General features: G+C 40.9%; 1 protein-coding gene across 4 annotated transcripts in view; it reads left to right on the top strand.

Moving 5' to 3' along the window:
- Positions 1-672: 672 nt before the first annotated feature.
- Positions 673-24,906, top strand: part of GOLIM4 (golgi integral membrane protein 4) — a 78,696-nt gene continuing 54,462 nt past the window's right edge. For 2 of the 4 annotated variants that reach the window (XM_027584568.2, XM_027584567.2), the window contains exon 1: positions 673-956. In XM_027584568.2, the coding sequence (XP_027440369.1) occupies positions 770-956 (187 nt within the window). In that variant the 5' untranslated portion in view covers positions 673-769. The remainder of the gene's footprint in view (positions 957-24,906) is intronic. The other 2 variants (XM_027584570.2, XM_027584569.2) reach the window with 1 other exon arrangement.

Raw genomic sequence — 24,906 nt, 5'->3', positions numbered from 1 at the left:
GCCGGCGTCCAATCGAGCCCCGCACTGCCTCCCCGAAGGGAGGGAGCGGCGGCTCGGACGGGCCCAATGAGCGGGGAGCCCGAGTGGGACTTCCTCCCGGAATCCCGTTGGCCAGAATAGCGGGGCCGTGGGTGACACGTAAGTTGGGTGGGAGGCGGCGGCGGCGGCCAAGGTTCGGCAGCCCCGTCAGTGACACCGGCCCGCCGTCCCCCCAAACCCAGCCGGGCCAGCCGGCCCCCGCCCATCCACCTACCCCCGCGGGCCGCGCACGGAGGCGCCGCCGGGAGCCGGGTCCCTTTGTTGGGCGCGCACCCCCTCCTTTTGGTGGCAACAAAGTCGCGCAGTGGGGAGCCGCCACGAGGGGGCGGGGAGCGGCCGGGGCGGGACTCCGAGCGCCGCCGGGGGCAGCCGAGCCAAAAAGTGGGGAGGAGGAAAAAAGGCAGGCGGTGTCTGGGGACCGGCGCGGGCAGAGCCCGCTCGGAAGTATGCGGAGGGCCCACTCTTGGGCCCGTGCACTCGCGGAGAGCCAGCCTCGCAAAAGTTTGGCGGCCGCTGCCCAGGCGGCGTCGATGGTTGTGCGCCCCGCGGCGCGCGGGGACTGAGCGAGCGCCACTTCCCCTCGGGCCCCGCTTTTGTGTCTCGCGTCTTCTCCTCATGCTGCGTCCGGCCACCTCCTCCGGCGGCTGCTGCTGAGGAGCTCCGCTCAGGCAGAGGGGAGGAAGGGACGGCGGCGGCGGGGGTGGCCGCGGCGCGGGGTCCAGGCGGGACTATGGGAAACGGGATGTGCTCCCGAAAGCAAAAGCGGATTTTCCAGACGCTGCTGCTGCTGACCGTGGTGTTCGGCTTTCTCTACGGCGCGATGCTCTATTACGAGCTGCAGACGCAGCTGCGGAAAGCCGAGGCGGTGGCGCTCAAGTACCAGCAACACCAGGAGTCCCTTTCCGCCCAGTTACAAGGTACGGTTAACGGGACGCGCGCGGCCGGTGGCCAACTTCGCCCCGCGCCTCCCGCCCCGGCTGGAAAAGTGGCTTTGGTGAAACGCTGGCACTGAGGGTGCCACTTCTGACCATCACGGACATCAGAGGCGAGCCCTGCAGGGCCGCCGGGTTTCCGAAGTGTCAAGGGAGATGACATCCCCACCTTCCACTTCCTCCGGCGGTTACGTTTGAAATGGCTAGCACCAGCGGCCGGTCGCGCCGGGCGTTGGATGCGACGGCGCCCACTGAGCGCTTTACCCCAGCCCTTGTCAGTGGCCCAGCTGTAGTCTGGGCAGGCCGACCAGTAGCCATTCCTCTGTTTCTGCCAGCCCATCCCGGGGTGGGGGGGGCATGGTCTCCGTTGCTGGGTATTCGCTTTGAGTTGACTTTGTCAATAGCATAAGAAATGGAGATTGGCAGTGATTATTCAAACTATGCTGTTTTTTCAAGGGAAATTTAGCCATGACCTAGCTGCCCAAACCAATGGCCCAGTCGAATGGAACCTAGACCTGGTAGTTTCTGTTAATAGGGTGACTTTAGTGATGTTGGAAGTGTTGGAAAAGTCCACACTACTACTGTTCACCATCTTGCAGGTATGTTTTTTTGGGGAAAAAAAAAGTTTGTCTTCCTGAGTAACTTTTAGTTTATCGCAGAGGTAAGGGTGTCTGTGTGTTGTGTATTTTACAGTTAGCCTTGAGAAGTCCAAGGGGAGAAACACAGTTTTTCGTTCATCAGATACAGTGAACACAACTTGAGCAAGACCTGCAGAAAGATTTAAAATTCCTATCCTTCTATTTTAGAATCTCATTTAATGTAAATTTCAGAAACATAAATGATGCATGACTGAACTAAGCACCATGTGGTCTTAAGAGCATAGTCGTCCTATACATATTTTGTGAAAGCTTTTACTTGTACTTGTGTCTAGTTTTCAACAGTCATGCAGTCCGCTCCCCAACCAAAAAAAAAATACTACTAGAAAGCTGTGAGTAGTGAAATGTTGACAGTCTTTGCTGATAATGCAAATATAGCTTATTTCATATTACTGGGAAGATACAAGCTGGATGGATGTTTGTGTCAGTGTATGTGTATACAAATAGAAAACAGATGCCTTTTCGTTGCTTCAGCTATTTTGAGTGTTTTCTAGTAAAAAAAAATTAAAATGAGAGAAAATGACATGTGGCTGATTGCTTGGTCTTATTTTCTCTTCCCAACTTAGAAGAAAGGGAAGTATTTTTAGCTTACTGAAGCTGCATAGCCACAGGCAGTGAAAATATGTGAGCTGGGTCTGGGTTTGGTTCAAAAAGAAACCTGTTTTGATACAGACTTAGGTTAAGAAAATTTTTCTTTAAACTTGTTGAAATTTACCCATGACTTATTGTTGGTATACAAATTCTGGGTATTTATGTATTTACTTATTTTACTTAGAAGACATTAGTGGTTTCCCTAAGAAGTTCAGTACAGTTAGACAAAGGGATAATTTTGCCATCTAATACTACAAGGGCAGGACTGGATTTTCCCACATGTGGCTGGAAGGGGCGTGTATGGTGGATGATATGAGGTTGGTGCCTTGGTGTCTTAGTTTAGGAGACCCAAGCAAACAGATGCCGTCAAGTTCACCAGTACATCCTCAGCAGTGCACAGTGCGGGACACTCATGAGGGAATCAATATATATTTATTCAGTCAACAAACGAGCTGTTATCCTGAACTGTGGTGGGAAGATTAATTCAGCGCACTTTTGTCTGCTTTCTCAGGCTTCACTTCCCTGTCTCTGCTTTTTGAAAAGCAAAACAAAACAAAATAACAACAAAATATTTTGCCCAAGTAGAGCTTCTGCCTCAGCAGCCAATGCTGGGACTGACTGAGGCCCTGATTTCTGAGTCATGGCCTGTATTTGCAGTATTTGATTTTGAAAATCAATCTCAATTTCTTTTCTCCTTTTATTTGCCTTCTTTTGGTGGTGGTAGTAGGGGAGACTGGTGGCAAGTGGTAATACAAGGCCATTAAAATATACAACATTTGTTTTGTAGCAGGAGATGAAAAAATGTAGCTAGTTTGAGTGGACTTAACGTCCGTTTCTTAATGTATTTTGCCATTTCCTCTTGAATTGTGCTGCAACAATTATAATACGGTTTTGCCTGAAGAATGATTTCCTAAGCAGGCTATCGTTTCTTTTTTTAATGGATTCACGATTGACTTCTAGAGCATGTATTTTGGATTTCACATCTGCAGGCCATTTAATGAAGATTTTCTGATGGTATGCAGCTTTTGCTTCCCTTTTCCAATGACAAATGACATTTTACTCAGCGGCGCTATGTTGTACCACCTGCATAGATTTGTTTTGAGGGCATTAGGCTGTCCATTCTTAGGACTTGTTTAGTTAAGTGAGATCTCTTGACCTGAGTTGGATTAAGATCAGAGTTAATTATGAGTGGCCTTCTTTAAAAAAAAAAAATATATATATATATATATATATATATGACTCTTGAAATGTTTAAGTAGTTTGGCCCTGTAATCTGAAGGTATACATTTGTTAAGTGAGCATATTTAGGTCATCTTCAGTTTAAGAATGGGTTGTACTCCAGAGATTATTTTGAAAGTAGGTTACGTCTAACTTCAAGTGCCTTTTGTAGTAGACCCATTCCATAAATAGACGGTGAGGGGTGACCTGGGGAAAATTTCAAGACTAAGCAACACCCTCTCCAGTGAAAACAAATGTCTATGTTTGCCAGCCAGTATGTCTCTTTCCTCCACTATCTCCCGCTTCTGCTGCACATTAATTCTACTGATTAGTGGGGCAGGGGTTACAACCTTTGACCAGCACAGTGTTTACTTAACCTCTTAAATTTTTTAAAAACTGCTTTCAGGTGGGCCATGCCCCACCCTCTGTGTCTATACACAGTGGTTCTTAGCTCTGACTGCCCCTTAGAATCACGTGGGCAGCTCCCAAACCCAATCAGTCACAGTCTATGGGGGTGAAACCCACATGGTGTCTTCCCCAGGTGATTACAGTATGCAGCCAAGGTTGAGAATTGCAGCCCTGTAATCTTAAAACTGAGCCACTTCACACATTTACTTTACTTGCTTGGTTGCAAAGACGTCCGAGGGTTTTATTGTCGCTTTTACCCCAGCATGTGATTCAGATTCTAGTCCTGCAGCTTTCTGTGTGAACTTGGCCCTCATTTTTCTTATTTAGACGATGGAGATTAGAATGATCTATTTCATAGGGATAATGTGAGGATAAAATAATGAATACCTATGAAGCTCCTAGCACATACCTGGCACACAGTAGGTACTGCTCATTAAAGACGATCTGTTATTATCATCATGGTCCCTGTTTGAGGCAAGATATTTCACATCTTTCTCTTCCCAGGTTTGTCATGGGTAAAAGTTTTAAAATTGACAAAATTTGTTTTTATAATTAGCTACCTCCTTTTATTGTACCTGATTGAACATCAAAGGAAACGGGTAAACAGACATGAATCCAAGTACTTCCCTCTGGAGAGGGGACCTTCACTGACAATTTAAACTTAAAAAATTAAAGTAGGGTTACTGATTAACTCTTCTGTGTCATATCAGATAAGAAGAGGGTGTAACTCCTAGGGTAGGCAATAACCTTGTGTAATAGCATCTGGAATAGAGATAGAACTATTTAAATTTTTAAAAGTAGGGGCAAATGGCCCCTCATTCCTGAAACACTGTATTACATTTTTGCAGTGCTTTTGGCCCTCCCAGTGATGGCCAGAAACCATTAAGGAAAGGTTTATATAATGTTTCCTACGCTCCTGTTCCAGATAAGTGTATTGCAACTATTTAAAGTAAAAAAAAAGTGGGCACCTGGGTGGCTCAGTCGGTTGAGCACCTGCCTTTGGTTCAGGTCATGATCCCAGGGTTCTGAGATAGAGCCACCTGTCAGGCTTTCTGCTCAGTGAGGGGGGAGGGGGTCTGCTTCTCCCTCTGCCCCTCCCCCTGCTCATGCACGTGAACTCTCTTTAAAAAAAAAAAGTTTGGTGCTTCTAAGGCTCATACTGTTATTTAAGTTAGTTGTCCCTTGCATTGTGCTTCTAACACAGGATGGCATGCTAGCCATCACACTGGTGATATGTTCACGCTCAAAGAACTGGTGACTTCTTTGTTTTTAACCTACCCTGAATCTGCTTAAAAAAGAGTAAGAGTCTCCTTCAGCTCAGGGCCAGGCTTTCTTTCATCTCCAGTGCGTGGTGCCTGGCATATAGTAGGAGCTCAGTAGAGAGTAGGTCTATAGCTTTGTGGTATTCTCTGTCTGCTTATGAATGTGCTTCTATACAGTGGGCAGGGAAGTGTAGTGGGTACAGGCTGAGGGGTCAGAGTACTTGGATTTCAAGTCTTGCTGTCTTTTTTTTTTTACCGGCTGTGTGATCTTGGGTAAATTACTTCTCTGTGACCCACTTTTATCATATGTAATAATCAGAATAATAATGCTTATAATAGGTTGTCATGAGGATCAGTCATGTTAGCTGGCTTACAATGCCTAGAAGTATAAGGCTTACATTTTGGACTGTACAACAGAGTGGTTCACAGAACTCAGTGATTTAGACCCATGAGTGTGGCTGTATGTGGTTAGGTATACTCATTTTCAAGTGCAAAGTTAGGCCTTACATCAACTAGATACTGTTCATTAGATGAACATTTGCATTTAAAAAATAGAATTAAACATTCTTTAACTTAAGTAGTTTTTATTTATATGTAAATCCCTGCCTTAAAATGCATTCCCCGAATAAAAGATGAAAGCTTCTAGGTACTTTGTGAAAATCTGACTCAATTAAGCATTCTGTTAAATATATATGATTTGCACAAATTTGTATGATTCTACATATTGTGTCTGCCTTAGTCATCCGTATAAATTGGAACATGCCCATATTGGTTGACCACATAAGAGAATTTTTCATTATTTGTGAGCCTTTAGTTTAAGTCCCAGATAAATTGGAAGCCTTGCCTTGACTTTATTCTCTTCTGCCTTTCCGAGGACAGTTTTTTATAGGGCCGGGGCACAAGACAGGTTTCAGCAACTGTCAACGAATGAGTGACTTGGAGTTAGAGAACTGATATGCAACAGATGAGAAACTAAAAGAAGGGAAAGAGGGAACAGAGGACTGCTATCAGTTTATGACTTTTCAAAGCACTGAGGAATATTCTTGCTCACATGTTTATGTCTAAAAAGAGAGAAATGGACTAGTGAAGGGAGATTGGTTTTGGCATCAAGTACTGTTTGAATACAGCTCTGGTGTTCACAGGTAGAGACCTTGAACAGGCAAGTAACACCTCTGGACTTCAGTTTCTTCATGTTGAACTGGGGATAACAATGTCTATTTTGCACACTTGTATAGATTGTAAATAATACATCCAAAATGACTAGCACGGGTCCTGGAGCACATTACTACTACATTTATTAGGTGACCAGGACTGCTGTTGTTAGATTAGCACTGGACTGCTTTTTATTTTGCTCGTTGTTTACTGCATCTGGTAGGCAATAGTGTTATTAGTTGTGGTCTAAATGTGGCTCTTTTCAGAATTAAGTACCCAACTTGGCTGAAACTTTTATTTAAGACATTGTCACTCTGTCTTTTCTACTGTATTGACCCTTTCTTTCTTTCTTTTTTTTTTTTTTTAAGAAAGAAAAGGCCTGCGTACACTTAGGTGGTGGTATCAATTAAGAGTGCTCTTTTTCATTTTGACAAATAGTGTTTTTATTTTATCGAGGACAAAATGTTTTTGCTACCTTTGCCAGTCAGTGCTTTATGGATTTTGTAGCTTTGGAAGTAAAAGTTATATATAATACAACTTTATTATAAAAGAAAAGTGGCAAACTATTTTTTTTTCCTTTCAAGCTACTGTTCTTTAAAGGGAATGCATTTTGATAGAATTTTGAAAATTTATTTGAAGAAATTAAATTATTTTAAATACAGTATTTGTTGAATGTCTACCAGGTTCAGGTGCTGTGTTAAGCACGTTACATGCATTTTTTTTCTTTTAACAGTGACATAAGCATGTTAATGTGAGTGAGCATTCTGAGGCTCAGAGGGGTTAATTAACTTGCTAGTGTCAAGGTCAAATCTAATGAAACTGAGCTTAGAACCCTAATGTAACTTCCCAGCCGTGTTCTTTTCACAGTACTCCATTGCCCTCAAAATTATTTACGTGTGTCTCATGACAATATTGATGGTTTTGAGAAAGTAGGTTAGGTGGGTCGTATGAAGAATCAAGATAAAATTTAGAATCAGAAGTAACAGGGTGATTATTTGATGCAGAGTGTAGGACATTTGCTGCTGTTACAAAAGGTAATTTTGGTTGTCATGGAGTTGAATTTAGTTGGTATGAAGATGCTGCATTAAATAATATTGAATCATATAGTAAAAACCTTAAGCCCTTTTGATTTCCCTTTCACTGTTTTCTTGACAAGTCAAGGAGAAACTCTCAGTTTGATGCTAGAATCGCTCTCTTAGATATAGTTACTCATTTGTTTTTCTCAGAGAGCTGAATAAGGTCAGCCAACAGTTTGATAGCTAGAATTTAATAATTGTTTGTTGTTTTATTGCATTTTAAATTTACAGTCACTATATCCTTTAATACCATGTAAATCATATTTTCCATTTACAAGGTAGTAGTATACAGGGTTTTTTTTTTTTTTTAGAAGTTTATTTTAGGGGAAAAAGTGAAATTTGGCAACCCATAGTACCTGTGCAGGTTTTGCATACATAAAGTAAGAAGTCATGTTTGAGTACCTGCATGTCTGTAGTTCAGGAATGCATTAACTGAATCTGATACAGACATTGAATTTTACAGCTAAAGAAACAGTCTGAAGCAGATGAATCATTTATCGTATATCTCAAGTCCACGTATCCTGACTTCCAAAACAACATAGCATTCTTCTGTGCTCTGCTGTCTCTGGAGACCAGTACCCTCTTCTCAGTTCCAGCAGAAATGGGTGTTGCTATTTTTAAACAATGCTGTGTATTTCTGAATGGCATATTTGTGTTCTTTGTTTTTATTGGCCAGTGAGTGCTTATTCAGAGGACATGCCAGTCATTGCCCTTCACTAATAAACCTCACTAAATAGACTCATAGCCTGGAGGGATGTGGGCATGAAATAAATTGTTCTTTAAAACAGTATGACATTTTAAAAAATATTGCCTTAACTATTTTTTCATATATAAAATGTCACAATATGATAGATTGTAAATAGAAAAGTAAAAGATGGGCTGTCATTCTGAAAGATAAGGCATTATAGCACATTTGAATGACACTATTTCCTTTCTGTTGAGAGCGAGTTTAAGAAAAATATATAATCATTTCAGGAGAGTCGAACATTTTATTTCCCATTTCACATATCATTTAAACCCCTTCTTTAAGTGGAATTTTTGTTACAAACAACAACAAAAAATCTGGAAATCAAGAGATTTAAGAGGGCTTTAACATTGCTTATATGATCTTAACAATAGCTATGATGCTATATAGTAGATATTCTAAGCAGATTAAAATTGGGCAGCTGTTAATTACTTTTTTACTTAACTTGGTTATGTAGAATAGTTTAAGTTTTACATTAGTGAGATTAAATCTATAATCTGTCAACCTATTAACACATTGACCTTTAAAAGAATTTTATATCCTTTTTTAAAGGTTTGATGCTATAAAACACATTAATTTGCACTCCTGTCAAGCATCACTTTCATGAGAAGATGAAAAATAACTTGTCTTCACTATGTAGGTGAGCATTAGCTCTAAATCCAAAAGTCATCTAAGTTTGATCTGGGTGTGGTGAGGCTCCTTGGGTATAGTTCCTCAAGTACAGTTCCTTGTCATCTCTATATCTGTGAAACTAGAGTCAAGATACTGACCTCAATACAACCAACCTACAACAATGAGGCTGGCATAAGATACCTACGTGTTCTTGTTCAAAAAAGGGTAACATGCATGGTATTTTGGAGTCACTGGTCCATAGCAATTCTGAAATCCAGCTCGGCAGATGTTCCTTGACTAAGTTTCCAAACCTGGGGATAATTCTCCATGGCTCTTGATTCTTCTCCTTGGGCTGTTGGCTCTACTCTCTGAGTCATCTTTTCCTTTTTTCATGAAAGGTAGCATGTGGTTTGCAGCTGAGTTTTCTCAGCCTGCTGCCTGACAGTAGAATTGGGGGTTATATGGCCTTTTTTCATTTAGTACAGTCTCTGGTCCTTTCATTCTAAACCGGCAGGGTTTCTGCTGATCAAATCCTCTCAAAACTTTTGTCAGTCTCCTGTGAAACTCGGGGTTTACTCTGTTAGACAAAAACCACACCCACATATTTCTTGGAGATAAATCCTTCTCTACCTGGGGCTTCTGCTGAGACAAGGGATAGGCAGTGACCTTTTCCTTTCCAAAGGCCTGTTGATAGTCTCTCTGTGTCATAACCTTAAGGTTTTAGGAGACTTACGGTCTGACTGAATAGCTCCTTAAGAGGCCACATTTCTGGGGCACCTGGGTGGCTCAGTCTGTTGCACCTCCGATTCTTGGTTTTGACTCAGGTCATGATCTCAGGGTACTGAGATTGAGCCTGGTGTCAGGCTCCATGCTGGGTGTGGAGCCTGCTTGGGATTCTCTCTCTCCCTCTGTCCCTCCCCCAGCAACTTGCACATGCATGCTCTCACTCTCTAACAAAAAAAAAGGGGGGGGGCACATTTCTAAGGTCTTAACAAGGATTTCTGAAGTCACATCTCTGTCTCATCTTTAGACCCTGTATTCTCTGACATTTTTCTGGAATTAATCTTTGCGTGGAAGCTGTTTCTTAATTTCAGCATTGTTTGCTGTCCAGAGACGCTGAGAATTTTCAGAACTATCAAGTCCTGCCTCCTTTTTGTTCAGCAGTCCTTCCCTCAATTTATCTTCTCACAGTTTACTATAATCAGCAAGAAGAAACCAGGTAGCATCTTCAGCACTTTGCTGGGAAATCGTAGCTAAATTACCCAGTTCATTCAGCACTTTTTTTTTTTTTTTTTACTTCTTATATAACTGCAAGTGACTGCAGGTCATGTAACTCTGCATAAGTGTGGGTATTGTTAAACCTTTTGTCACTACTTAATTTCCAGTTTCCAATAAAATTTTCCTCATTTTCATTTATGCCCTTCCTAGCAATCTCTTCAAAGTCCAAAATTCTGTGAACAATATGTTTAAGGCACTTTGCATGTTGACTCACACTCTTCTTAAGGCCCATTACACAGTTCCAAAGCTGATCGCCTTTCAGATTTTTGTGATGGCAGCACCCTATTCCAAAATCTGTATTGGTTATCTTATTGCAGAGCCAATTATCCCCAAACTGAATTGGCTTAGAACAACAAATGTTATCTCACAGTTACTACGGGAAAGGAATCTGGGCTTAGCTGGGTGATTTTTTTCAAGATCTCTCATGATGTTGCAGTCAAGCTGCTGACCAGGGTTGTAGTCATCTTAAAACTTGCCTGGGATTGAATGATCTGCTTCAGAATTCACTAATGTGTTTGCTGGCAGGCCTCAGAAGATCCGCTTTTAATCTCAGTCATCTGGGCCTTTCCCTAGGACTTTCTACAGTTCCACCATGGAGCTTAGAAAATGATAGCTGGCTTCCTTCAGGGCAAGAGATCCAAGGGAGAGCTAAAGAGAGAGTATGCAAGAACCTAAGATGAAAGTGAAAGTATTTTAATAACCTCAATCTTGAAAGTGATAACCCATCACTTCTGCCATGTTGTGTTCATTAGAATTGAATCACTAAGTTCAGTCCATGCTCAAGGGAAGGGGTTTGTGAGGGCATGAATAACAGAAGGTGGAGGTCATTGGGGTCATCTTAGGAGCTGCCCACCACAAAGTGGCAGGTAATAATGTCATTATTGTCATTGTTGGCAGTATCATTACCAAGGTCATCATAAACTAACATTCACTGAGCACTTGCTCTGTAGCAGGCGCTGTTCTAAATTATTTTCTTGGATGATCCAACATAATACTTCTGTAAAAATGTGTTACTACATATTTTAATGTGATTTATTATTTAATTTGAAGTGTATTAGCAAGAAGTGGCATTTGAAATCATGACACTTTAGAGAGAAATTATCTGGTATTTAAACCATGTGACCTGTAAAGATTGAAATTAAAAGAGTCCCAAGTAACTCTCTGAAATATAAACCCAACTAGTAGGCTGACAAGGGAAATCCCATAGTGGAAAGCATCGTGTCCTTGAGGAGTTTCAAAATCCATTGGCAACATGTGAAAAGGTCTCACTCATACAGTTGACTGTATTTCTTTGGCAAGTACATAGGAATGCAGTGTAGTGTGTTTGTTCATATAATATTTTTACTTCTGACTGTTCCTTCTGATTTTATAGACTGCAGTTCTTGGTGAAGACCTTGTTATTTGATGGTCAGAAGATAAATTTGGGGGGGGTGGGTTTTACTGGTCTTAGAAAGATAAATATCTTTTATTTATTTATTTATTTTTAAAGATTTTATTTATTTGAAAGAGAGAGACACAGCAAGAGAGGGAACACAAGCAGGGGGAGTGGGAGAGGGAGAAGCAGGCTCCCGCGGAGCAGGGAGCTCGATGCGACACTCGATCCCAGGACCCCGGGATCATGACCTGAGCCGAAGGCAGACGCTTAACGACTGAGCCACCCAGGTGCCCCAATATCTTTGATTTAAAGAAAGAACATTAATTGCATGACTGGTGATTTCAACTTGTTCATTGGTCTCTTTGAAAATCAAGTTTAAAAAATTACAATAGAAGAGTATTCTTTCATAATATTAATAAAAATAGATTATAAGAGCATATTATGAAAAAGTCATTAAATGTTTTCTAAACAATTGGTATTCCAAATTCATGGTATAACCTCACTCTTCTTAACATATTTTAGTAATTATAAGTAATTTAGAAATTACGAGTAAATACGAGATCAGTATTTCTCACAACCCTGAGATTAAGACGGGAGCTGTGATCAGGAGTCGGACAGTTAACCAACCGAGCCACCCAGGTGCCCCAAATATTTCTGTTTTCCATTTGACTTCTGTTATACCTTCCTAAATGAATTTCTATAAGAGATAGGATTGGGAAGTGGTTAGGGAATATCTTGTCAAAATGTGTTTGAGGCCATATGCCATTCAAGAATCAAGAAGAGTTCTCTCCTTGTCAGTGAAAAGTTGCTGTTGAATTTCTGTGAAATTCTGTGGATTGCTTCCTTCTGCAAAGGAAGATGATCTCTTCCTGCCCCACTGCTACCTATGTGGGTGCCAGATTGCTGCCATCATATTCACTGATACTCTGGGCTGCTGTGGACATCTTTTCCTTTGTGATATTCACATGGATACCATTAGGTCCCTTGTGATATGTGGTCATGTTACAGGATTTCTTTTCCTTTACTCACGCCACTTTGAAGAATGAAGAGGTAGACCAGACAGAGTGGTGGCGAGCAGAGCAAAGTTTATTAAGTGATAGTACAAAGCTTCCAAAGAGGGAAGGGACTCAAGAGAGTTGCCACCGGAGTTTCTAAGTCTAGGAAATTTTTTTTTTTTAAGATTTTATTTATTAGAGAGTGAGTGAGAGAGGACAAGCAGGGACAGGGAGAGAGAGAGGGAGAAGCAGATTCCCTTGCTGAGCAGGGAGCCCCACGCAGGGCTGGATCCCAGGACCTTGGGATCATGACCTGAGCCAAAGGCAGACGCTTAACTGACTGAGCCACCCAGGCGCCCCAGTCTAGGGGCTTTTATGGGCTTGTTGTCGGGCTGGTTTAATCCTGTTAACCCTCCGTGAGCCTGTTACCCAATCAGGTTTTTGTCATCTATCTATCACGTGGGAAAGGGTGGAGTTCTCCTTCCAGGGTGTTGTAAAATCCTTTTAAGGGTGGTTTCCTCTTAGGGTTGGGGTGGAGTGGGGGAACGGGAGGGCCTTGTTCCTGCCTGCCTTTCTTCCAGCTATCTTTCATCAGTCTTCATTCTATGTCCCCAAAACCAAAATGTAAAAAATTCTCTACATGTTCTACAATGCAGTATTAACATGTGCAGTGTGGTTCTTAGGGAGACTTAATAGGTTGCATAATTTTTTTTTCTCGTGTATCTTTTGCTCCATTGGTTGATTAGTACCCATTCGGATTAAGCTAGAGGATGTACTCTGTTGTTAAACTGTCCAAGGAAGTAGTAGCTACTAACCCGGTTAGCTAGAATGATGCTTTTGTGAGTGATTATCAGACTCCTTATTTAGACCCTAAGAAGTCTCCATCTGAGGGTCCCATGGTAGCAGTACTTTGAGTAGAGGCTGAGTCTTTAAAGAAAGACTACTTTGTTTTCTTGTAGGCCTCCAGCTGTTCTCAAAACTGCCAGCAGTAGCTCATTCCTAAGGCCATATTGTGTGTCTCATCTGTGACCCTCTCTTCTTTAAGGGTGGCATTTTCAATTTGGGATCCATGGGGGTCCATGAACTTCCTGAAAATATATGTCAGCTCCTTATATGTGCCTTTTTCCAAGACAGAAGCCATAGCTTTTATCAGCTCCTCAAAGCATCAGTGACCTAAAAAAGGTTATGGTTTAGGGCAAATTCCTTCTTCTGAGGTCTTTTTAAGTCCATCTTGGAATTTGACCTCCCTTGGTCCTACCCCGAGAATCCTCTAGAAAGTGGCTGAATTTGTAATGAGGTAGTCAGTGCTATTTCCCTAAAGCCCTAAACCTACTCCACCCGTCTCAAATTTGAGATTCTGATTAGGGACTTAAATGGCACTTTATAAACTGCATTCCTAGAATCCACTAGTAATTGCTTAGTAAATAATAAAAAATACCTTGTAATTACATGAGAAATTTATATCTTCCAAATTTATATTCATGATATCATTTGGTCCTGGAAGCAAGATATAGAGAAAAGCAATATGCTGTATTATTACCACTTTAAATTTGAGGACACAGAAGTCGCACAGCAGGACAGCGACACACTTGGGATTAATGTTCAAACTGCTTGAATCCTAACTCAGGGCTCTTAGTTATCCTTGGTTATCAAGGTCCTCTCATCCTGGAACTAAAATGAGGTTTTAACAATATTCACAAAACAGAGTTTCTGACTTTACCTCTTCAGAGGGAACTCTATCCTTTTTAGATTCTGCTAAGCAGTTAAGAATATTCCCAGATGGTGACTCACCTGGACTTGAGGACTGGTCTTCTTGGAGTCCACCTGCCACAGTAACCGAACCAGTGAGAGTTTGTCCACCTGATACACAGCAAGCCAGTACAAACTGACACTGGGCTTCTGCAGTGAGGAAAGGCTGTTTATTGGTGTGGCACTACCCAGGAGAAAGGGCAACTAATGCTCAAAAGCCTGGAACGCTCTGATTGCTTGCCTGTGAGGGTTTTTAAGGACAAAACTGGGGACAGAGGTCTTCTGAGAAGGTGGATGCTGTTGATTGGAGGCCCATGGGGTCATGGTAGCACATGTTCCTTAATAACTTATGGTGCCACTTCATCTGGCCCCCGCATGGTCTGTTCTGTCTCAAGAGACTTGGAATCTGAGAAATATCTTTGTTCCATATGTGAGAGCTTTCGTTAGTGCTGATTAATTACTTGTCCTACAGGTTCCTTTGAAAGATAAGCAAGCATTCCTGTCCCTCGAGCCTAGGCCTGTGTGTTCCTTGGTTGTCAGGTCCTTCCTGGGGGTGGTAGGACCCCTGGTGTCATTCTTCTATCTGAACTGGTGAATTCCAGCTCCATTCCCTGCCCCTCCCCCCTTTCGTCCACAGAAGGTACCAGTAGCTGCCCAAGCTGCTACTTCCTGCTTCACCTCTGCAGCTTTCCAAAGTCAGTGGCAAGTTTACCTTTTTTGTTTTTTGGATCCTACATGCCCTGGAGGATCCAAGCAGGCTCCGTAGGGACTGGGCCCCAGGGCGAGAAGAGTGATATTCACTGTGATAAACTTGGCTTCATTACCCGTTCCATCTATCTCTGGCACATTGCCCTTGATCCAAAAAGTAGGGTGTTAGGCTGTCCCTTACCTTAATAATAATAATAAGTAATTCTTTTTTTAGACTCCTCTGCATCCTGGGGTATAGACAGAGCTTAAGCTCACACTGGATACTGCTAACCTTCACCAGAGGCTGTCACCTCCTGATAGCATCTGTAGCTTCACCTTGACTTCACAGGGGGGCTTTGAATCTCACCACTCAACTGATTCTCCAGCTGTGCTTTTTAGCTTCCAGATGTAGAAGTCAAATCACTCCTAAATAAATCATAGATTGGTAGAGCAGGAAAGAATGTTTATAGAACCCAGGTTGCAAAGAGTAGCATATGGATATATTTTGGTTTGCCCCACACAGCGCTCTGAAAAATTTCACAGTAATTGTCTACATGGAAAAAGAAAGATATTTTATGTAAACATCCAGATTTCTGACTGTATTTGAAAAGGCCAAAGATCCCTTGACACTGGTCTGCATTCCTGCAGGGTGAGTGGCCCACATTTTGATTGGGGCATGTGGGCTTCAGTTGGCAGAAATTCTCACTGGGAATTCTGTATGTCGGGCAATAACTTCTTTAGTTGATCAGTGAAGAAAGTGAAGCTTCAAGAGATGGAATGATCTGACACTTGTGCTGTCCAATATGGTAGCCCCTGGTCATGTGTGGTAGAAGCATTAAAATGCAGCTGGTATGACTGAGAAACTGAATTTCAAATTTTAGCTAATTTAAATTCAATAGTTAAAACTAAAGCATTGTTGGGGTGCCTGGGTGCCTCAGTTGGTTAAGCATCAGGCTCCTGATTTCTGCTCAGGTCATGATCTCGGTCCTGAGATCAAGCCCTGTGTCAGGCTCCACTCCCAGCGTGGAGTCAGCTTGAGATTCTCTCTCTTCTGCCTGTGCCCCTCCCCCTCCTCATGCTTGCTCACCCTCTCTTTCTCTGTCTGAATAAATAAATAAATAAAATTAAAAAATCACAAAACTAAAGCATTGTGAAATATTTTTCTGGAAAACACGACCTTACTGTTTTGGTGGCACTACATTTTGGTGAAGTGCTGTGTTGCATTAGATATTATTGGTATATTACAGTGCACATATACTTCTTACTTTTTAAAATGTGGCTACTAGAAATTTAAAAATCACAAATGTGATTCACAGTGTGTTTCTATTGGATGGTACTGATCTGACAGAGTTCACACAGACCCCCCCAGGTCTGGAATTGGTCAGCAGATTTCCACAGTTCTAACCATACTTTTTCTCCATTACTAAAGTAGTGTCCATTTTTTTTCCCCACAATTCTCAAAACCTTTTTTCATTATAACATATACTCCCACCAACTCCTATGGGAATTTGTTTTTCCTAATTTTTACATGGTACATAATACAGAAGTGATTTTATGTAAAGAAAATTTAGCTCTGTATATTAACAATTTTATAATAAAGCTAACTTTAAAGATAATAAAATTAATATTCATGACATATAAAGACCATTTTCAATTTTTTTCTCATTGTTAGTGACACTGACATTTTCTCTGAATTATTTGTGTTAGAAAACATTTTTTTCAGAGGACAATTTTTAATACATTCAAAATAATATTGTATTTGATTTTGGCACAGGTGTATATTAAAATGTAGCCTAAAATTAGTTACCTATTGTAACTTTAAAATAAGGCAAAATTACTTTTAGACCTATTTATTTTCTTACATTCGACGTGGTAAGAAAGAATCAAATACTTTGCACATAAAAACATTGGTCATGTGAATAGCTCAGTCAAATCTAACACTTTTTTTTGACATTTTAGTTATTGAACCATGAATTTTAACTTATATACATAAAAGTGCACAGATTGTAAGCATACAGCATCACAAACTTTCACAAATATGTTTGTGTAACCAGCAACCAGATCAAGACACGTAGCAATATCGGCAGCAGGTAGTTTTGTTGAGCTCCTTCAAGTCACTAACTGCCCCTTCCTCTGTGGGTAATCACCATGGATTAATTTGCCTGTTTTTGTAGTGTACATAAACGAAATCAAACAATAGGTACGGTTGTGTCTGGCCTCTTTTGTTTAACATTGTTTGTGAGATTCATCCAAGCTGTTACATGTAGTTACAGATTGTTCATTTCTATTAGTATGCCATTAGAATTTATTCATTCTTCTACTGATGGACTTTTGGGTAATATCAATTCCTGCTGCTATGAATGCTCCGGTTCTTTTGCCTTGTTTAGGACTAGCAGCTTCTCGATGTGCTTGATGACTATTTTGAGTAAGATAATGCCCCTTAAGGACTATTTTGAGTGTATTTGTAAAATCATTATTATTGACCCTCTACTAGTGCTAATTTAATATTCTTATGCATCCTGTCTACAAATGCTGGTCTATTATCAGTACAGATTTAAAAATATGACCCAAGTAAGAACAACTATAACTTAATGTTCAAGACACAAGCAGTGGTATCATTGTCCCGCCAATTATACGCTGCCTATGGGACTGCCTGGGTAGGAATTGGCCTGTCGGTTCTCGTGTTAACTATCATTCATGCTCATTTGGTACATTTTTTTTTCCCATTTGTATCGTGTAAAGGGGTCATCTAAAAGTAATTAATTTTTTTTTTAAAAAGTAGAAATTACAATAGGCCCAATTACTGCCTTTTGCTAAATTAATTTACTGAAACCTAGTGGCAATCCCACTAGTTTGGAAACACTGCCTCTCACTGGAAAGGTCCAAAGTATAACCGAGCATTCTGGAGGAATGGTACAGAGTTTACTCAAATATCTGGCGGGTAATTGAACTAGCCTTAAGATTCCTTCTGAGCAGGGCGCCTGGGTGGCTCAGTCATTAAGTGTCTGCCTTCGGCTCAGGGCATGTTCCCAGGGTCCTGGGATCGAGCCCCGCGTCGAGCCCCGCGTCGGGCACCCTGCTCGGCAGGAAGCCTGCTTCTCCCTCTCTCACTCCCCCTGCTTGTGTTCCCTCTCTCGATGTCTCTCTCAAATAAATAAATCTTCAAAAAAAAAAAGATTCCTTCTAAGCTAAAATTTTGTGATTTTTAAATTCTGAGATGCTAGCTTAAGTGAATAATAATGAAAATAATTGCCTGTAGTGACTCCTACTTACTACTACACAGTTTTCACAGTATCGCCTTTATTATATATAAATGGCAGAAAGGGCAATGACATTCTTGGAATTGATCCATGAAAATCTCATTAATATTACTTTTATAATGTGATAACTGAACTTCATTCAAATTATGACAGAAAAAATTAATAAAATATCTTTGTAAACAAAAATCTACCCCATTTTTAAAACAACAGATTTCTAAATCCTTTAGGAATATGAAAAGATAACCTCCTAACCCAAGAATTAACAGATGATTCCCTTCTAGTTAAGGCAGGCCCTGAAAGTATTAGTCCTCAAAAGTAATAAAATTGCACATATCAAAAACTTCTTCAAGACTTTTGCTAATTCATACTAGCTTCTCCTCCCAACATGAGTTAGTTTGCACGTGAGGTTTTGAGAAACTGCTCAAACAAAACAAAACAAAAAACAGGCAAAAAAGTTCTAGAGTATATCAGACATTCAAGGAGCTGCTTTATGTTCAATTCACTTGGAGGACTGCTTGGTAAATTAGAGAAACATCTGAGGTTACAAAATTATAACTTGGATGTCTTAAAATATAGCTTATTCAGTTTATTATAGTTTATTTCTGGAAATCACACCAGTTATAGAACAAATGTCTTTCTATGACAATGTTTTTCTTAAAAAGTTCCTTTATTAAAAAAAATCTGATTTTCTGAAATGGAAGATAGCCCAAGAAGATGACTGTTTGGGATAGGTAAATCACAAAGGTGTGGTTCAGAGCAGCTAATGTTACATGAGTTGCTGTGTAAAGATACTGAGAGTCAGTATACTAGTTTTTGTTTTGTATTGATTGCAAAATCTTAGTGTTTTATAATAACAAACATATTCGTGTTCAAGTTCTGCAGTTTGGCTGTGGTTTGGCCATCGGGGACTGGGCTTGGCTGGGCCTGACTTGCCTGAACCTAGGCCTGGGCAACAGGTTTTTGGTTAGTTTCAAGTAGACTCTGAATGCCTCCTTTCTACAGCCTGCTAAAAGGATTCCATCTACCTGGGGGTGCCCTCCTCAGTGGATTACAGGAGCACAAGAGGGTGAGTGTTAACATACAATGCCTCTTTTTTTTTTTTTTAATAAAAGATTTTATTTATTTATTTGACAGAGAGAGACACAGCAAGAGAGGGAACACAAGCAGGGGGAGTGGGGGAGGGAGAAGCAGGCTTCTGCGGAGCAGGGGGCCCGATGTGGGACTCAATCCCAAGCCCCTGGGACCATGGCCAGAGCTGAAGGCAGACGCTTAACGCTTAACGACTGAGCCACCCAGGCGCCCCAACATACAATGCCTCTTAAAGCCTGGCCGAGGAGCTGGCGAGCTGTCAGTGTTGTCCACTTCCCATTGGCCACGCAAGTCACGTGGTCATTCCCAACATGAGTGGATTGGGATGCGGAAGAATCCTCTGCCTGTGGCAGTGAGTGCATAGTAGGGTGTGGATGTAGCACACTAGTAAGGGATGAAGGATTTAGAATAATGATTCCATCTACCCCATCAGTCAATTTCAAAATTGGTACAATGTGAGATAAAGGAAGAAAGCTGCTTTTACTTGAAGAATCATTTTGCAGTGATTTGATGTAGACTTTTTAAAAGAGTAATGTTAAATAACAATTTTAGTTATTTTTGTGTATTTCTTAGAAAAGGATATGTTTTGGGGCGCCTGGGTGGCTCAGTCGTTAAGCGTCTGCCTTCGGCTCAGGTCATGATCCCAGGGTCCTGGGATTGAGCCCCACATCGGGCTCCCTGCTCAGTGGGGAGCCTGCTTCTCCCTCTCCCACTCCCCCTGCTGTGTTTCCTCTCTCCTGTTTCTCTCTGTCAAATAAGTAAATAAAAATCTTTAAAAAAGAAGAGAGAGAGATAGAATGTATGACTGCTCATTCACTGACATAGAGTAAGTAGAACTTCTCTACCAAAGCATTTCAACATTTAATATAATAATTTTAGCAGCAAAAGCAGACACGATAAAACATAGAATTATTTTTATATACTAATTTATGTGGGTTGAAAAAACTGAAGCAATTTAGAACATGGGCCCATGAATAGGATTGGGCATTTTAATTTTTTTTGTATACTTCTTATGAACATATGTAATACTTTTTAAAAAAAATTTGGTGCATATTCACTGAGATTCTTTTGTAAAACAAAATTAAATGAAAAAAATATATAATTAGTATTTATTTAAAGGTTCTAGCACCCACTGTGGTAACCATATATGTTTATACCCAAGGCCTTGGGAAAAAACTACAGAAAATTCATACATACAAATGTTCTTTTTTGTCTGTCCTTTAAAGAACGTACCTGATTTTAAACATTTCTTTTAAAAAGTTGCACATTCATGGGGTGCCTGGGTGGCTCAGTTAAGTGTCCATCTCCTGATTTTGGCTCAGGTCATGATCTCAGGGTCATGAGATCAAGCCCTGAGTCCTGTGGGGGAACCCTGTGGGGAGCCCTGTGTCGGTCTCTGTGCTGGGCATAGATCCTGCTTTAAGATGATCTCTCTCCCTCTGCATGTCCGCCTGCTCTTCTGGCATATGCACGCGTGCTCTCTCTCTCTAAAAAAAAAAAAGTTGCACATACTTTCCATTTAATGTGAGATTCTGTGTGTGTATATGTTTGTATATACGTGTGTGTGTGTGTGTGTGTGTGTGTGTGTGTCTAATTGCTTATTATATTGTCCTCTTTAGTAAGCTAATCCTAATAGCAATTTGTTTCGATTTTTACTTTTTAAAGCTTGATCTTTCATGTCTTGGCTTAGTATCAGAACTCTGTACTAAAAAAGGGAAGCTGAAGGCTGGTCCCTAGGTACACAAATATGGCCTTGATTTAGAAATGGATATTTCCTGTGAGTCGTCCTGACATGCTTTTTGTGCACATAATAGAAGAAGCAGTAAGAAGAGGCAAGGTTTTTTTCTGACAAGTTCATTTATGTACTTTTTGTGAACATTGCCCGCTCAGAAAATTTGCACAGTAGGAACATGTAGATTCTTGTTAAGCTCTAATAAGTAAAGCTGTAAGGCTCTATGAAACCACTGAATAGTCTGCAAGTTACTAGTGTAAGTATTCTCTTACTTAAATAAATACTTTTCATCATTAACTTTGTTCCTTTGGAAATACGTTGATGTAGAAGGAAAATCAGACTTTATTTTTAGTCTTTCTCATCTCTTGTTTTATTACTTTTTTTTTCTTTTTAATCTCACTAGTTGATTGCTTAAACAACTTTTTTATAACAGTCTGGTTGGCACCAATCAGAATAGACACTAAAAGAACATTTCGATTGACTGCTTAATTCTTTCCATTCCTCACTGAATTTTAACTCCAAGAGGTTAGTTTTTAACTACCCCACCTAAAATTATTTTTTGAAATTTGAGTTATATTTCAAGTAGGTCATATCTCAGTTCCCCTTTTTCTGGGGTGGTTCTGGTTTTATCCAGGTCACTCAAAAACCAGAACCTATTGGCATGGTGTAATCTACATGGATAAGTTTTTCATATAGTTGTGTTGACTCTTCTTTCAAAATATATATCCTGAATTGTGGGGCACCTGGGTGTCTCAGTCAGTTGAGCACCCAACTCTTGGTTTTAGCTCAGGTCATAATCTCAGAGGTTGTGGGATCGAGCCCTACGTTGGGCTCTGCGCTCAGTGCAGAGTCAGCTTCAGATTCTTTCTCTCTCTCCCTCTGCCCTTTCCTGCTAGTGTTCTCTCTCTCTCTCTCAAATAAATAAATAAAATACTTATATATATATATATATATCTCCTGAATATTACCAATCTAGAATATTTCTAGCATCCTAGTCTGACCATCATCTCTTGACTGTACTAATTGTAGTAGGCTTCCACCTGGTTTTCTTGCCCCCACCCTTACCTCCCACATAGTGGTCGGTAGTTTACAAAGGTTATTCTTCCTTTTTTTTTTTTTTTAAGATTTTATTTATTTATTTGACAGAGAGAGCACAAGCAGGGGGAGTGGCAGAGGGAGAGGGAGAAGCAGGCTTTCTGCTGAGCAGGGAGCCTGATGCAGGGCTCCATCCTAGGACTCTGGGATCATGACCTGAGCCAAAGACAGACACTTAACCAACTGAGCCACCCAGGCGCCCCAAAGGTTATTCTTTATAAGATATAAATTATGTAATGCTATCTTCCATTTCTCTTTGGAGAAATTTCACCTCTTACTACTTTATTGTACTTTACTAACAAAATTCTAGCCACGTGGGCCTTTTAGCTATTTGAAGTGACACTGCAAGCTCACATTCTAATTCTTAGGGTCTTTATACTTGCTGTTCTCTCTGTCAGGAATATTCTTCCCTGAGATCTATTCTTCACTAGCTCCTATTTATTTAGGCCTCAGCTCAGATATCAAATACTAGAAGGGTAGCTGTATTATCTGTTGCTACATAACAAATTACCCCCAAACTTAGCACCATCAAGCAAGAAGCATATAAATATTAGCTATTTCACAGAGTTCCCTGAGGTCATGAATCCAGGAGCAGCTTTGCTGGATGGTTCTGGCTCAGAGTCTCTCATGAGCCTATAACTAACCTGATGGCTGGGCTTCAGTCATCTAAGAATCAGTTGGGGAGGATCTACTTTCAAGCTCACTCGCATGGTTGTCGGTAGGCCTTAGTTTCTCCCTATGGAATACCCTTGCATAGACTGCCTGAGTGACCTCATGATCTGGCAGCTGGCATCCCACAGGGTGAGGGATCTAAGAGAGGAAGAGCCCAACGTGGAAGCCATAGTCTTTCATAACCTAATTTTGGAAGGGAGATAACATCGCTTGTGCTGGATGCTATTAGTCACACCGAGCAACCTACTACAGTGTTAGAAGGGAGTACATAGGATTTGAGTACCAGGAGGTGGGGATCACAGGAAACAGTCTGAAAGCCTGGCAACTACTGCAGCCCTGCCTCCCATTGAGATTTCCCTGGTTACTTTCAAGAAGCCTGCACCTTTCATATTTTTTACCTCTGAACAATCTATAGAAGTTGTAACTACATCTCTTCCTTGATATAAGGTAATACCCCATATAAGCAGAAAAATGATAATAGTTCTTCTACCCAAGTACTCTATCCCATTATCCTCCATGATTTTCTTATTTGTGCTGATGACTATCTGAAATGTTGTATCTCCAAGTTGTCCGTCTTCCTCTGTGAGATTATAGGACCTTGAATTCAGAAAGCTGGTATTTCATGTCTGCTGTTGTAATCCTTGAGCTCAGAATAGTGTCTGAAATGTAATAGTTATTTGATAAATGAAAAACAGGTTTGCCTTTTCAAGCCCTAGAAGTTTTTTTTTTTTTAAGATTTTATTTATTTGAGAGAGAGTGAGAGTGAGAGAGCACAAGTGGGGGAAGGGGCAGAAGGACAAGCAGACTCCCCGCTGAGCATGGAGCCCAGCATGGGGCTCAGTTGCAGGACCATGAGATCATGACCTGAGCGGAAGTCAGATGCTTAATGGACCGAGCCCCCAGGAGCCCCTCAAGCCCAGTTTTATGTTAACTATTTTATATGGAAATGTTTCTACATGCTCCCTATATTCTAGAATTGAGTATATTGTGCATAAATTTCACTAGTTTAATATTTGCTGAGTTTACCTTATGTAGAAGGCACTGTGCTAGATACTCTGAAGTTACAAACACAAGTAAGAGATGGTCCCTGCCCCCACAAGAGTCCCGTTAGTTAGGAAGGGCAGACTGTGGTGTGGGTCATATGAGAACAAGTAAACTAGAGGAGAGGGAAGAACTATAGGGCCCGGGGAATGATGACACTTGGAGGAGGCTACACAGTGGAATGCCCTCTAGGTGTCTGAGGGCAGTACAGTTATTTTATGTTGTAATACTATGTTCCTTTTAGCACATTCAGAAGGTAAGAAGCAAAGAGACCATATTTTTTTTAAAGGTTTTATTTATTCATTTGACAGAGAGAGAGACACAGCGAGAGAGGGAACACAAGCGGGGGGAGTGGGAGAGGGAGAAGCAGGCTTCCCGCCGAGCAGGGAGCCCAGTGCGGGCTCAATCCCAGGACTCTGGGTTCATGACCTGAGCCGAGGGCAGACGCTTAACGACTGAGGCACCCAGGTGCCCCGAGATACCATATGTTTTAAACAATAACAATGACAAACTGGGAAATAGAAATAAGTAGAAATGGTAGATTTATTTATATATTTATAACAATCATCTTGCTGAAATGACTAGAAATATATGGAATTGTGTTTCATTCTATGTGGTCATATGTAGAGCAGTGTGCCAGTGCATCAGGTAGCTCTAGACCAGTGTATCTGTGGAATTAGTTCTCTGAATAGTGATTATTTTGATAGTGCTCTCTGCTGTTAGCTAGCGTGTTCCTGTCGTCCTTCTCTGTCTTCTGAGTTGCTTCACCTCATTGCTGTGGATTTGAAAGCCCAGTAACCAAACTTGATAGAATTATATATAAGAAGAATAAATAAGTCTCAAAGTTTTCTTTTCAAAGAAGTTTTCAGGGAGGTGTTTTTTTTAGTTGAACCATTTGTGGCCCATTTTTACATCTTTCTAGTACTCACCTCATTCGGTCCCACTTCCCTTAATAGACAGGAGGTTATTTTACCTTAGGTTTTCTCTTAAACTTTTTGTCTCATGCAGTGTATCAGAGTTGGCTTTAAAGTCAGACTGACTCATAGTTCTGCCAGATTTTAGCTTTACGTCCTTAAGTAAGTGTTGGATCTTTCTGAGTTTTATTAAAAACAAAAAAAAGAGTCAGATCTTCCTCACAGGGTGAGTGTGAAGAGTAAATGAATGTGGCCAGGCCCTAGAATGTGACCTAGAATGTGGCAGTCTGTTTCCTGCTTTCCTCCTCTGCCAGTTATTTCCCAGCAG

The sequence above is a fragment of the Zalophus californianus genome, chromosome 1 (genome assembly GCF_009762305.2).
Source record: "Zalophus californianus isolate mZalCal1 chromosome 1, mZalCal1.pri.v2, whole genome shotgun sequence".
Taxonomy (NCBI): domain Eukaryota; kingdom Metazoa; phylum Chordata; class Mammalia; order Carnivora; family Otariidae; genus Zalophus; species Zalophus californianus.
The sequence above is the reverse complement of the archived record's forward strand: the minus strand, read 5'-3'. Positions and strand labels throughout refer to the sequence as shown.